This window comes from Nansenia antarctica (assembly GCF_963989245.1).
Source record: "Nansenia antarctica genome assembly, chromosome: 13".
Classification (NCBI taxonomy): domain Eukaryota; kingdom Metazoa; phylum Chordata; class Actinopteri; order Argentiniformes; family Microstomatidae; genus Nansenia; species Nansenia antarctica.
In genome coordinates, this window is record NC_137683.1 from 22147789 (window position 1) to 22162472 (window position 14684).

General features: G+C 47.4%; 1 protein-coding gene across 1 annotated transcript in view; it reads right to left on the reverse strand.

Annotated features, from left to right (window-relative positions):
* The window catches only part of LOC308169755 (receptor-type tyrosine-protein phosphatase mu-like), a gene marked incomplete at both ends in the record, with an annotated part of 191607 nt that overhangs the window by 49719 nt on the left and 127204 nt on the right, over positions 1–14684 (reverse strand). The window contains 1 exon segment of the mRNA XM_080544493.1: positions 8223–8358. Within this exon segment, the coding sequence (XP_080400619.1) occupies positions 8223–8358 (136 nt within the window).

A 14684-nucleotide genomic window follows, 5' to 3' on the forward strand; every position in this document is an offset into this window, starting at 1 on the left:
TTAGAATGAACACGGTTTAGAATGAACACGGTTTAGAATGAACACGGTTTAGCTCATCAATTGTTCAGTAATGCTGACATGCCCTCTCTCCCTTCTTCTCCTACTTTCCCGTCTGTCTTCACTGATTCTGTCCAATAAAATGAAAAATACGAGTGAATTACATCTAATTACGTTTCACCGGACATTCAGGAAGGAAGATGGCTCTGTCTGCTGTCGGTCTATACTACGACAAGCAAGCATTCATATTTCAAGCCGCTTGAAAAACAATATTCCAGAAAGCACGGTTATGTCTACCTGATGATAAACACGTACGCTATGTATGGATCCATCATTTCATTGACTCTATTATGATACAATGTGTTTCTTGCTGTTACTGTTACTGATAAAAAAGGAAAAAGGAGGTTCTTGTGCAATTCATAACGTTAGCATTGGTGGATTAACCATTATTCATATATCTTTCCATTGCTACCAACAAAGCCCACAGCATCTGAGGCATGACATTGAGAGCCTTCCACCTGGCACTAAACATACACACACACACACACACACACACACACACTCACACTCACACACACACACACACACACACACACACACACACATAGGGGTACAAACGCACACGCTAAAGGTTGTTATGTAGAAGAGAGAAAGGGTGTAGGTGGAGAGAGAATGAGAGAGAGAGAGGGGGGGGGGGGGTTTGGAGAGAGAAAAGGGAACACCAGATTGAATGGCCGTCTCTTCGTCTGTAGCCTACACTCTGTTAATGGAAAAGCGACAAGGTCAATCAGGAGTCCTTAAGTTCCTGTTACAATACTGGACTCGGACCACTCTCCAGAATGCCTGTTCTATTCAGCTATTCAGGCCAGGAAACCCAATAAATGTAGTCTGCTGTGACCTGGAGCAGAGCTGAACTAAGACTGTGTTTTCTCGTGTTTTTTTTACATTGAAAACTCCAGGTCATCTGTGTCGGCGGCACAACCTTTATTCTAGCAATAAGACCTCCCCCCCCCCCCCCCTCTGTGATATCCAGCATCAGGCACACCTTTCATTAGACACACTCCCACTCCATTGTGTGTGTGCGTATGTGTGTGTGTGTGTGTTTGTGTGTGTGCGTGTGTGCGTGACACCATTCAACGTCTCAGCGCCGCTTCAAAAAAGCTTAGCCTCGACAAAACGACCCCTGACCCCTACCCAGACACACTTGATCTAAAAGGGTTATGTTCCAACGTTCGAACCAATGTTCCCGACGGACTTTATACAGACTTTAACACCGTCTCTGTGTTAGGAGGAATCAAGAGAGAGAGAGAGAGAGAGTTCATCTGGTTGTTTTTCTATCACATATTGTACTTTACTTACTTACCTTGTATATAACCGGAGGTCAGCCTGTCTATCTGAGTTGTGGAAGTGAATAATCATGGACTCTCTGGGGAGTTCGGGAACACTTAGAACACAGCAATCACATCAGGGCACTCTAATAGGTCCCTGGAAAGGTCTGGTGACACCACTTAGTACACGCTTCCTGATTCACCTGCACTCTAGGGCTAATGTATGCTAATCGAATGACAGGCGGGAGGATGCTATTAAAGCTAATGCACGTAGCGCCGGTGGGTGGCGCGTGTGAACAGCGGCCGGAATACCTAAATAATGACAATGTGGTGGACGCTTGCCATTAGAGAGGGTGTGTGCGCGCGTATGTGTGTGTTTGTGTGTGTGTGTGTGTGTGTGCGTCAATGTGTGTGTGTGTCAATGTGTGTGTGTGCGCGTCTGTGTATGCCTGTGTGAGTGTGTGTGACTGTGTGTATACGTGTGTCTGTATGTGTATATGTGTGTGTGTGTGTGTGTGTGCGTGAGTGTGCACGATCGTCACACTGCTCTGGACTGTAAACGGTGTACCTCTCCATGTAACGATTATGTGATAGTATAGTTTTATGGCACCAAGGCCGACTCCATCTCTACGTGGCTGACTGGACGCACCGCACGGGGAGGGGGGGGGCACGCTGAGACACACACACGCACACACTCACGCGAACACGCACACGCACACGCACACGCACACACACACACACACACACACCACACACCACACACCACACACACACACACTCTCCTTGTCGGCTTGTGTCCTTCTTTTATCACCTCCTTCTCCTTCCTTTCCTCTCATTCTCTTCTCCTTCTATCCTCTCCTCCTCCTCCTTCTATTCTCTCTCTCCTCCTCCTCCTCCTCCTCCTTCTATCCTCTCTCTCTTCCTCCTCCTCCTCCTCCTCCTCCTTCTATCCTCTCTCTCCTCCTCCTCCTCCTTCTATCCTCTCTCTCCTCCTCCTCCCTCCTGGGGCACACAGAGCCTGTCAGACAGACAAATGTGCATCCCCTTGTTGTAATTAATTTGATTCTTGTTCTGCGTGAGCCTTTCTGTGTAGGATTTAATTAAGGCTTTTCCCGCACTGGGCTTCTGCATTCTGTTGAAAAGCCTCTGTTAAATGGGCCTGTCTCTCTGGCTTCCTAAGGACCCTCACACACATGATGGAGATTCTCACCATTTTTGTGTGTGTGTGTGTGCGTGTGTGTGTGTGCATGTGTGTGTGAGAGGCGCGTGTGTGTGCGCGAGTGTGTGTGTGTGTGTATGTGTGCGTGTGTGTGTGTGTGTCAATGTGCAAGTGTGTATGTGTGTCAATGTGCGAGTGTGTATGTGTGTGTGTTTGCGTATGTGTGTGTGTGTGTGTGTGTGTTTGTCTGTGTGTGTATGCATGTGTGTGTGTGTCTGTGTGTGTGTGTATGTATGCATGTGTGTGTGTGTGTCTGTGAGTGTGAGTGTGTGTGTGTGTGTGTGTGTGTGTGAGAGAGAGAGAGAGAAAGGAACGCCAGGGAGATAGATAGGGAGCATTCTCCTCAGCTCATCTCTCATCCCACGCAGCTATTCCTCTCTCTTGTTTTATGCTGCCTTTTACCGTTGCTTCAGAAATGCTGAATATGTGTGTGTGTGTGTGTGTGTGTGGGGGGGGGGGGGCAGTTCTATAGTAGTCTATAGTAGTTCCCTGCACAAGATTTAAGTAGAACCACCTCATGGGACAAGCTATACCACCATGAAGCTGCTGCTGGACTTCGGAGAGATCGGAGGACGGGCTCATTGTGATGCATGAGGGAAGGAATGTGGGTTTGGTACTATTGCTCATTGGGTTCCATGCATTACAATGAGCGCATCCTCCGGGTTTTCTATGTCCACCATCCTCCACAGCAGCAGCTCCATAATATATAGCTCATCCCCTGAGGTGGTTCTGTCTGCACAGGGAGCTCGTACAGACTATAGACCACCTCCGCCAGCCACCACTGTGCTGCTGGATCTGGAACGACAGAGGGCTTTGGCCGAAAAGACAATGATATTTACATGACAGGTTTACATTACGAGTCTAATCGAATGCAGCATAAGTCCGTCGAAAAACAGAAATCTCTTTCTCCCTATCTCTCTTTTCCTCTCTCCCACTCTCTCTCTCCCTCCTTCCCTCCCTTTCTCTCTCCCTCCCTCTCCCTCTTTCCCTGCCTCCCTCTCTCTCTCCCTCTCTCTTTCCCCCCTCTCTCTCTCTCTGCCTCCCACTTTCCCTCTCTCTCTCTCTCTCTCTCTCTCTCTCTCCCTCCCACTATACGCCCCCCCCCCCCCCCCTCCCTCTTTCCCTTCCTCTCTCTCTCCCTCTCTCCCCTGTGGCCTATCCATTCCCCTGCCTCCACCTGTTCTGCTCTCTGGCTTAGTTAGCATGCCACACTGGATCAAAAGAAGACTGCCTTCCATATTTCACCGGAGCACCGGCGTGTGTGACGGCTCAATATGAGGCACCGCTGTTTAACACCCGTTAACGGCACCACACCGGCATCCCTCACACCGTTTACCGTATTAGTCCTCCTTAAATGGGAGGGACGAAGGAGAGAGGGAGAAAGAAAGGGGGGGGGGGGGGGGGGGGGGGAGGAGGAAAGAGACAGAGAAAGAAGGAGAACCAGGAAAAAAGAGACACAAGGATTTTCTCAGTGAAATACACAGCTTAACCAAGCGGTAATTTTTTTGCAGTCGCAGGGATAGAAAACAAATAAACCGTTTATAAATCTGAAACATGCTCTAGGGACTGCTCGGGGTCTGAAGGAAGGAATATAAATAGATAAATGTTCTCATATCAGGGATTTATCTCCCCCCCCCCCCCCCCCCCCGCCCCCCATCACCCCCCACCCCCTCCACCAAGGATATATAGTCTTATTCAAATCTTAGCTGGGGGGCCTGTTCCTCTCTTCCAGATCTGCTGACAGACAATCTGGCACACATTGGAAGCAGCACACATTCCTGCATCAATCCCATTGTCTCTGACAGTCAAATAACCATTTCCACACGTCAACGGAGAGACGTCATGCTGTCATTGTATACGAACACACAACTCGTTTGTGTTCAACAAAGCAAACGAACGACATGTAAAACTCACTCTAACATTACAGTATTCAAATAGGAACATTCATACTGTATATATATAGCAATGTCTATATATATATACATATACGTACATATATATATATATACATTGCTGCAATGGCATCGTTGGGATCCACATTCCCCCTATGCCTGTGCTGAGTAGAGTATCTAGTCCAGAGTCTCAGCAGAGGCCTACCCATACTGTTTTACCACACTGTGAAAACCACAAGCCACTATATTCACTAAATAAGACATAGACAGAGCACACGACATACAGTTTCACTCAGAGCTGACTCTCTCCGCCATCACAGTCTCTTTGCTACTACTGTATGCATTGCCGGTGAGGACGTCGCATGCGGTTCACAGAGCCATGCAAAAACAACTGATCTAAAAAAAAAGATGAAGAGTAAGAAGAAAAAAAAAAGGGATAAAAAAAGAAAGAAAGAAGAGATGAGTGTGTTGGAATGAAAAACGGATCGAACTGGAGCAAAAAACTGAGGATTATGGGAATTGGCTGAGATTAGGTGGATTGTGGGAGATCGGGTTGCCGAGAGACAGACCACAGAACAGGGCCCGCCCCCTGTCACTCTGATCAGGGCCCGCCCCCTGTCACTCTGAACAGGGCCCGCCCCCTGTCACTCTGAACAGGGCCCGACCCATGCTAGTCTCGAAAGGGCACAATGCAAAGGGGAAAGCTCAGTCACTATCGCTAGTGGTTCCTGAGTTAATAGACTAGTAGACTAGTAGACTACTAGGTAGTATGGGTTAATAGGGTTAATCTAAACTGGTTGAACAATAGGAAGTGACTGATCATGATCCCCTTTCAAACTGCAGCGTTGGCTCCAGCATTATCACAGCCTCAATCCCTTTAGTCTGATCTACACAACATCGCTTCATTCAAATGACGCAACATCAACTCAAAAGATGTTTTTTTAAAAATCTTTTTTCATTTCATCTGCTCATGGAGAATGCTCACATGTAGCACTTGAAATGACGTTCTTTTTAATTTAAAACAGACATTAGTAAGTGATACACTGTCGGACGTTGCCATGCCAACGGGTTAGTGTTTGTTGTCGCTGTGTTAGAGGGTCAGACAACAGACAACCACCCTGAGCCCTGAGCTCAGTTTGAAAGGAGAGGACGGGGGGGGGGGGGGGGGGGGCACCAGGGGGTCATGCATGGAAACCAAGGCGTGGCGGTAGTAGAAAGCATGTCACTAAGACGCGTTGACAAAGTGGTTACTTACAGGTAATAAGTGTAGGAGTGATAGGTTCTTCTGCCGAGAGGGGTGGTGGTAGGATATAAGCAGTGGTGAGGGGAGGGGACGGGAGATGGAATGGAAAGGAAAGAAAAAGTAAAAATATTAATGTTTTTGGAAAAATAGAAATGAACAAAAAACCAGATATGGCGGCATACCTAAGTGACAGTTACTCGTGAGTCGTGAGGGCTAGGTGGCTGCTGGGAAAACATGTCATGCGTGGGAGGAGGGCCCACATTCAGTACAGTGAGGGTCATTCCGATCCTTTGATTGGCTGTGCTAGATGTGCGCTGCAAGGGAGGATTGTGGGTAAAGTGCCTTAGGGAAAGTGAGAGGTAGAGTGCAGGTATAAGAAAGAGGAAGCTAAATGAAGCTGTTAGACCAGGTTTATTAGTGTTTTAAACGTGTTTGTGTGTGTGTGTGTGTGTGTGTGTGTGTGTGTGTGTGTGTGAGCGTTTGTGCGTGTGTGAGTGGACAATAGGTGGTTATCATTCAAGAACTTAAAACTCTACCTTCTCTTACGTATTATAGCCAACTGAGCTGCAATCTAAGATATCATCTTGAAAATAAATTCAACATTTTGATTACACCCTTGCAGACATTGTAGATTAAAAATCCCAATACATAAAAAAAACATTGGATTCAGGTTTTTCTCTACAATATAATTTCCTCTCATTCATAAACAGAAGGTAACCTATTATCAGAGGGAGAATAACATTTACAGACAAAGTGTCCTGACTGCAACCAGAGTGGTAACATCACTGGTGTCCTCTCCTTGGTGACATTGCCACTAGGCACTGATCTAAAGTCTGATAACCCCTCCCATATATAACCTGAACCAAGATCAGCTTCTAGGTCACTCCTTGGTATTTAGTGCTCACACACCAGAGAACCTAAACTAAACTCTGTATAGCTCTCCGGTGTGTGTGTGTGTGTATGTGTGTGTGTGTCTGTGTTCATGTGTGTGTGTGTGTGTGTGTGCATGTGTGCTCATGTGTGTGTCTGTGTTCATGTGTATGTGTGTGTGTGTGTGCATGTGTGCGTGTGTGTGTGTGTGTGTCTGTGTTCATGTGTATGTGTATGTATGTAAGTGTGTACGTGTGTGTGTGTGTGTGTGTGTGTGTGTGTGTGTGTGTGTGTGTGTGTACTGTATTTGCTCAGTGAGAACTGAGCTAACATAAACTCGCTCGTAGCAACACAGCCGCGGGCGTCTCTTTGGAAAAAAAAATAAAGCGCTTTCATCAATTTTTCCTTCTTATCTTTGCAATTTTTTTCATCAGATAAGCCTGTGAAATATCTCCCTATTCCCACTGCTGGGGTCATTAAATCAGGGGGATTTGTTTGAGTGGAACCATAGAGGGCGGATGAATATTTTATTACACACCATATAGCCTTGCCATAAACAGTTTAATAGTGCTTATCAGTGTTAATCAAATCAATTATTTAGCTTCTTATTGATCATTCTGGGGTTTTGAAGGTGAAAGGAACACTCAACGCCAATTAATTTGACTGGGCTTTCATGTAATCATACTGTATGTACACCATCGTCTGTTATATTTGTACCAGCAGAAATAGGTTTGAAACTGTCCTACAGCTCTGTACTGCAAATACCTGGACACATGTTTGGATAAGGGGTCGATCAAGTGTGTCTTTACATTACAGATGGCAGGGAACTTTGCTTCTCAGACATAACGATGTCCAAATAAGAAACTAGCAATTACTTTTGTGTCTTTAGGATGTGTTATAACAAGCTCCACTAGTCACCATTTGGTACCAGCGAGTTACCTATTGTGTTGAATCCTTTGAGTTAAGTACCAGAGTTCACCCATTGTTACCATACCATTGCTGTTTGAATATGAATAGTTGAAACCGTACTGTGAAGGCAGGTCTATGACGTGTACGTGTGTCTGACTACAGGCACCATAGTAAAGACAGAATGAGTAGAACGGACACGGTCCATCAATTTGGCTAGGACACGAAAAGATGGCCGACATGGAGTTAAATAGTTGCCATGGTAATCGTTGTTATTGCGTGTGTAGAACAGAGAGAGAAGCTACAAATAATTCAGAGGCCTCGCCAAAGCAACGAAGCATCATTTGACTGAACATTCCAATGTCAGTTGATTTGGTTGGTTGTTAATAAAGCCGTCGGCCTAAGCCAAATCGTCACCTTCTTCAAATAATGGCTTAAGTCACTTTTTGGGGGAAATTATGTTTTAATTATGTTAAGTCATCTCTTCATGATACTGGCCACCTCTGGTAAAATTGCCTAATTTTAAAACATATTTGATTAAATATTATTATATTACAAATCATATAATTATTATTTTCTAAAATACAATTTCTATGTAAAATAATATTGCGAAAATATGACTTTAAGAAGGTGACGAAATGGTACGTCACAAGATGGCCGCCGTTACACCCACCGTGGGATGTTGATTTGAAAGGGCATATCCGTTCTACTCGTTCTATTTCTGTGAGGACTGTAACAAGAGTGGCACAGGAGCGAGTGTGTCTTACCGTTTCTTCATGACCAGCACCACGCCCAGGAAGATGATGACAAAGAGCAGGATACCGGCGATGATGCCGGCGATCTTCACCGTGTGGTCCGTCTGTTTCTCTGGCTCCACTGCGTCGGGTTTACGGGTCGCTGCACCTGAACAGGAGAGACACAGAGAATGTCAGGACTGGACGACTTCTTCATCATCATCATCATCCTCATCATCATCATCATCCTCATCATCATCAACACCACCACCATCACCATTCACCACACTCATCCAAACCACTGACACATGCAGACACATTACAGACCAGAGTACAGTGAATGGCTTGACACAGATGAGACATGCATTTCTTAAGGTATTAGTACTTCAACTGTCAAAAAAAATACTTCATACTACTGATAACTGTATAATACTTGTTACTTTGTTGATCATCATAATACAATGTTACGGCACTGAGAAGTTCCTGAGCAGTTCTAGAGTTCCAGAGCAGTTCTAGAGTTCAGCCACGCAGTCCGTTCTCCATCTCTAGGACTCCTCCTGTCCTCTCCAGCCCTTCTTCCTGGTTATGGATGACCTGTTTATACTGTTCTCTCTCCCTCTATCCCTCCGTCCCTCTATCTAGCAGTCCTTTGCCCTGGCCTGAGCTTCTGCTGCACCTGAGCGACAGAGATAAACTCATCAACCAGGTTTTTTTTCCGTTTTTCTTTCCATAACCCTTTTGTCTCTCGCGACACACAACAACCACTCTTCCCCGTTTTGCTGTTGGATATTCAAATCTGGGTCAGGCACGGCGAGGAGGGAGCAACTAGGAAGAGGAAGAAGAGAAAGAAGAGGACTCCCTCCATGGGAGTAATTTATTCCCCGAAGTAGGTAGTCAGAGGAGGGGGGCGACACCCTGGGCTCCGACGTTTCATATCTGCTCCCGTGAGATAACGGACCCCTCGCAGGGGGGCACCGCACTGCTACAGTAACCACTACTACTGCTGTTACTGACTGGGCCCTCTCTCTCCTCTAACAGACAGATTGACAGACTGAGAGAGAGAGAGATATATAGGGAGAGAGAGAGAGATATAGGGAGAGAGAGAGGGGGGGGGGGGAGAGGACAGAGAGAGAGAGGACAGAGAGAGAAAGAGAGAGAGGACAGAGAGAGAGAGATAGAGAGGGGGGAGGACAGAGAGAGAGAGAGGACAGAGAGAGAAAGAGAGAGAGGGGGGAGAGAGAGAGAGAGAGAGAGGGAGATAGAGAGAGAGAGAGGGAGAGAGAGGGAGAGAGAGAGAGCCTCCATCGGCCTGTTTACTGTATAATGTGATGGAACGTCAACCAGCGGCCAGATGAAATATCCATTTCCCTGCTCTAAATGAGTTTGGGATGAAAAATAGTCGGGACACACCGTTCAATTCGCCCCGGCCCCGAATCTATTCCTCCTGCCAGCGCCACTTTTTCAATCAAAGAGTGACACCATCCATCACCATGGACGCTCGGCAACCGTTACCGCGGTGAGGTATCGGGGCCAGCAAGCGGGGCTCATTTCGAGGTGGAATTTGTGTTTTACTCCGAGGTGACTCTGGGTGAAGTGGGGTGGGGGCGCTGGGAGAGGAGAGGACAGAGCGCTGCTGTGACCATTCAGCTGTGTGTGTGTGTGTGTGTGTGTGTGAGTGTGTGTGGGCGTGGGTGAGTGTGTTTGTGTGAGAGTGTGTGTGGGCGTGGGTGAGTGTGTTTGTGTGTGTGTGTGTGTGTGTCTGTGTGTGTGTTCCTGTGTGTGTGTGTGTGTGTCTGTGTGTGTGTTCCTGTGTGTGAGCGTGTGTGAGTGTGTATGTGTATGTGTGTCGGATTTCCTGTGTGTGTGTGTGCTTGTGTTTGTGTGTGTGTGTGTGTGCGTGTGCGTGTGTGTGTGCGTGTGTGTGTACGTGTGTGTGTACGTGTCACCCTCTAGAAGACAGAGTAGACACATAATGAGACTCCCTCGAGGTCCTACACCAAGGTGGACTTGCCGGACCATTTACCTGAATGACACGTTAACATCCATGAGGGACAGCCATCAACATCATCACCATCATTCACCAGGCTGCCTCTCAGTATGCTAATGTCAGCTACTGTACGCTACGTCCTTACTGTATGTCAGGGAAGAGTACGTCCAGGATTATAAATGCAGCGGTTAGAGTGTCCGGATTGAGATTGGGAGGTCGTGAGTTCGATCCCCGGCCGAGTCATACCAAAGACTATAAAAATGGTACCCAGTGTCTCCCTGCTTGGCACTCAGCATTAAGGGTTGGATTGGGGGTAAGACCCTGCGACATACCAGAGTAATGTCCAAGGGGTGTACTTGTACATCATGCCCCATTAGGCTCAAGAACCATCGGTTCCCAAGGCTACTTACTGACTACGCCGCGTACAGTAACGCAGGAGGAACACCTTCATGGGTTTCTAATTATCTAATGAACTCAAAACAATGAATACCTGCATCAGCGCATTAGGTACACCTCCTACTTGGTGTACTGCTAGAAGCCACACCAGAAGCTTCATTATCTGCTGTCTCGGCAGAGAGCTCTCAAGTTGTTCCGTTGAAACAGTGAACAAAAGGCCCTTGAGAGAGAAAAAAATAATTATATTTATATATATATATAGTGAGAGAGAGAGAGAGAGAGAGAGGGGAAACTAGAAGCCGTGCTCATTCAGTTCAGTCGAGACCGCTCGTATTTACAGTATCTGAACAGCACCGTCAAGGTCAGCTTGACTCCTCCGCTATCTGCTGCTTTGGTCTTATCCTCTGATATCTCCTGCTTTGGTCTGAAACACGCATAAATAGTCTCCAGCTGTTTCTGACTTTTTGAACTTGTTTACTTTTGGTTTTTTGCCCACCCTGCCGCCCCTCCCCCCTCCGCACTGGTTTACTTCAATGTCTTTCTCCCTGACTTCAGCTTCTGTTTTACGGGGTCATTTGCCAGCAGAATGCCCAAAGAGGCGGGCAGGAAAAAACAGTGTGTTTAAGTTGAAACAGCCCGCTATCGGCGGCTTTGAAGAGGGAGAGAGGCTTTTCGGGGCTCTGGGTTGTTTCATGTGGGAGCGCCGTGCTTTAGGGGCTCTGTGTGGCCTCGCCGGCTCTGTGTGGGAGGGAGTGGCCCAACAGCTGCTCAACTGGTGAACACACACACAAACACACACACACACGCACGCACGCACACACACACACACACACACACACACACACACACACACACACACACACACACACACAGACACACACACAGACACGGACGCACAAGCACACACACAGACACACACAAGCACACACACACACACGCACGCACAAGCACACACACACAGACACACACACACACACACACGCACAAGCACACACACACATGCACAAGCACACACACACATGCACAAGCACACACAGGAAATAAAACACTGGTACTGTACCTAAGAACCTGTAAGGTCATGAATATGTACCCAGGCACAGCAGCTCTCTCTCTCTCTCTCTCTCTGACTAACGCCTCTTTGACTTACTTCTACACAAGTTGTTTTTGCTCCTTCACTTTAAGGAGGAGAGAGAAAAAATGTGCTCGACAGTGTTACATATCGTAACGCAGTTTGCAACTGACATTCTAAAAACAAAAAGTGCCCTTTCCACCGCTAGCGTCTGACACAGCGTAGTCGCTGCCCCCTAAAAATGTTCTACAATTCAGTCACTTCACAAGCCTTTTCCACTGAAGGCGACGATATAAGAAAACTAATGGGAAAAGAAAAAAAAACCTCCATGGTTCAAGGTTTTAACAGGGTCACATTTTGTATTTCCACACTGTCTGTCTGAGGAGAATCATTTGGCTCTCGGTGCCAAACAGGATGCGGAAAATGTTTCACCTCTCCTCCGTCTGCCGCCTGGTAAATATTTAAATGTAATTTTCCGACAGCGGCGAGAACAGAACGGTGGTGTCATGCATCCTTGGGTTGGGGTTTCCAGTTTCATGGCGCTTCACAAAAAGCATATTGAACGTTTCCTTCTTCTCCCCTTCGTCTTTGAATAAAAACGAGGAGATTCCATGTTTTTTTTAAACAATGTGATGTTCCATGTACCCGTTCCTAATAACTCCAGCTGTAATCCTAGGAATGCTGACCTTATGCCTTTATATGAATATAGAAAGTCGAACGAACCGCATGGCTGAAATCAACGACGCCAGTAACCTAGTTAACCCTTAACAGGGGTCAATAACCATCACCCATCACCCATCCACCGTGTATCTGTTGTCTGTAAACACATCAACAATAACCGACAAAGAGTAACACACACACAAACACACCAACACACACACACACACACACACACACACACACACACACACACACACACATTGGACACTGACAAAACAAACATGCACAAGCACTCACAAACGCATGCCAAACGCATACATGTGTACACACACACACACACACACACGCGCATGCACGCACGCACGCACACACACACACACACACACACACACACACACACACACACACACACACACACACACACACACACACACCACACAGTGAGAAAGAGAAAGGCTGGGTGGGGGGTGTGTGTCTGACCTGTTAGTTGGTTGTCGCCAGCCGCAGGGGCGATGCGTATGTAGGGAGTGGTGAGTTGAGTCACGATTATGGCGGCTAAGGCAAAAAGAACAGATCCAGGCAGACATGCAAAAGGAGAGAGAGAGAGAGTGAGAGAGAGAGAGAGAGAGAGAGAGAGAGAGACTGAAGGCAGAGACTCACAGAAGCTTATAGAAACATCTATCCCACTTTAAACACATTTTAGTTTTTAAAAAAAGACTTAACGAAACCTTCAAAAACGTTTCATCAGGCCTACAGAGATGCTAAAAAGGAAAAATCGTTTCCAGGCAAGACGTGCCACATAAAAGGTGGCAATAAAGTACGACTTTGCTTACAAATAATTTGTGAGGGGATCTATATACAGTAGGCCTTCAAAAAGGTTTATGAATGTTTCATTAAAGCCATTATGAATCATAATTCATTTAAAGTGGAACTGAGAAACATCTTTAGTCAAAGAGCAGCAGAGAGGAAGGGGGGGGGAGGGGGGGGGGGGTGAGACACCTCTCTCCACAGAGAGAAGCATCCAGTCGATACATACAAGCTTGCATTGGGGATAAGTACGGTTATATTCCATACATTAGTAGTCATACAGATGCTTGGTTAATGAGTGTTTGTGTTTGTGTGCTCCCCAACAGCAGGGAGAAAACTAACAGAGTCATCAAACACACACACACACACACACACACACACAGACACAGACACAGACACACACACAGACACACACTCACACACACCTGAGGGAGCAATTCTCGAATTATGGATATAATATAAACAATCTGGAAGAGAGAGAGAGAGTTGTGTCTACTTTGTATTCAGTCATGGCTCTCTCACTGTTATCATTACCCCGAGCGTTATATCGCTAGTTTGTTCTCCTACAAAAAACAAAAAAAACCTCGGGGGATCTGATTGGCTGCCACCGGTATGATTGGCGGGTTCCCTGAGAGTTCGCCGCCAAACCTATTAGCAGACGCTACACTTATACCAACCGACGCCGAGGTGCACTAAAACAAGATTAAACGCCATAAAAATGATACAGCAAATCAGGGAGCGAGCCGAAAAACAAGCCTTTCCTAATCTACGGTTTTGGGAGGAGAGAGGAAGGGATTGAAAAGGCGTTAAGCGACCCGAGGCGAAAAAGGGCTCCCTTCAGAAGAGCTATACAGCGGGAAAGCTCTCATTAGCAGTCGCCGACTCGCCCTGGCACAGGCCCTGGCACCGCCATAGAGATGATGGCACGGAGGACGGGACGATCGATTATCTAACCATCTGTGCACAGTTGCGTTTGGCATGCTTACCGGAGGCCCCCCCGGCCTGGCAAAACTACCTCTGCTCTGGACGGGAATGTCTCCCGCCACGGGTGTGAGGGGCGGAGGGACGGAGGGATGGAGGGGCGGAGGGATGGAGGGATGGAGAGATGGAGGGATGGAGGGATGGAGAGATGGAGGGATGGAGAGATGGAAAGATGGAGGGACGGAGGGATGGAGGGATGGAGGGATGGAGGGATGGAGGGACGGAGGGACGGAGGGATGGAGGGATGGAGGGATGGAGAGATGGAGGGATGGAGAGATGGAGGGGTGGAGAGATGGAGGGGTGGAGAGATGGAGGGGTGGAGAGACGGAGGGATGGAGAGATGGAGGGGTGGAGAGATGGAGGGATGGAGAGATGGAGGGATGGAGAGATGGAGGGATGGAGAGACGGAGGGACGGAGGGACGGAGCGATGGAGGGATGGAGGGATGGAGGGACGGAGGGATGGAGGGACGTAGGGATGGAGGGACGGAGGGATGGAGGGACGGAGGGATGGAGGGACAGAGGAATGGAGAGAGCAGTCCTGGGGAGGGTCGCTCAGGCCAGACCGTCTACGGGGCCAAACGCGTCTATGTCAAC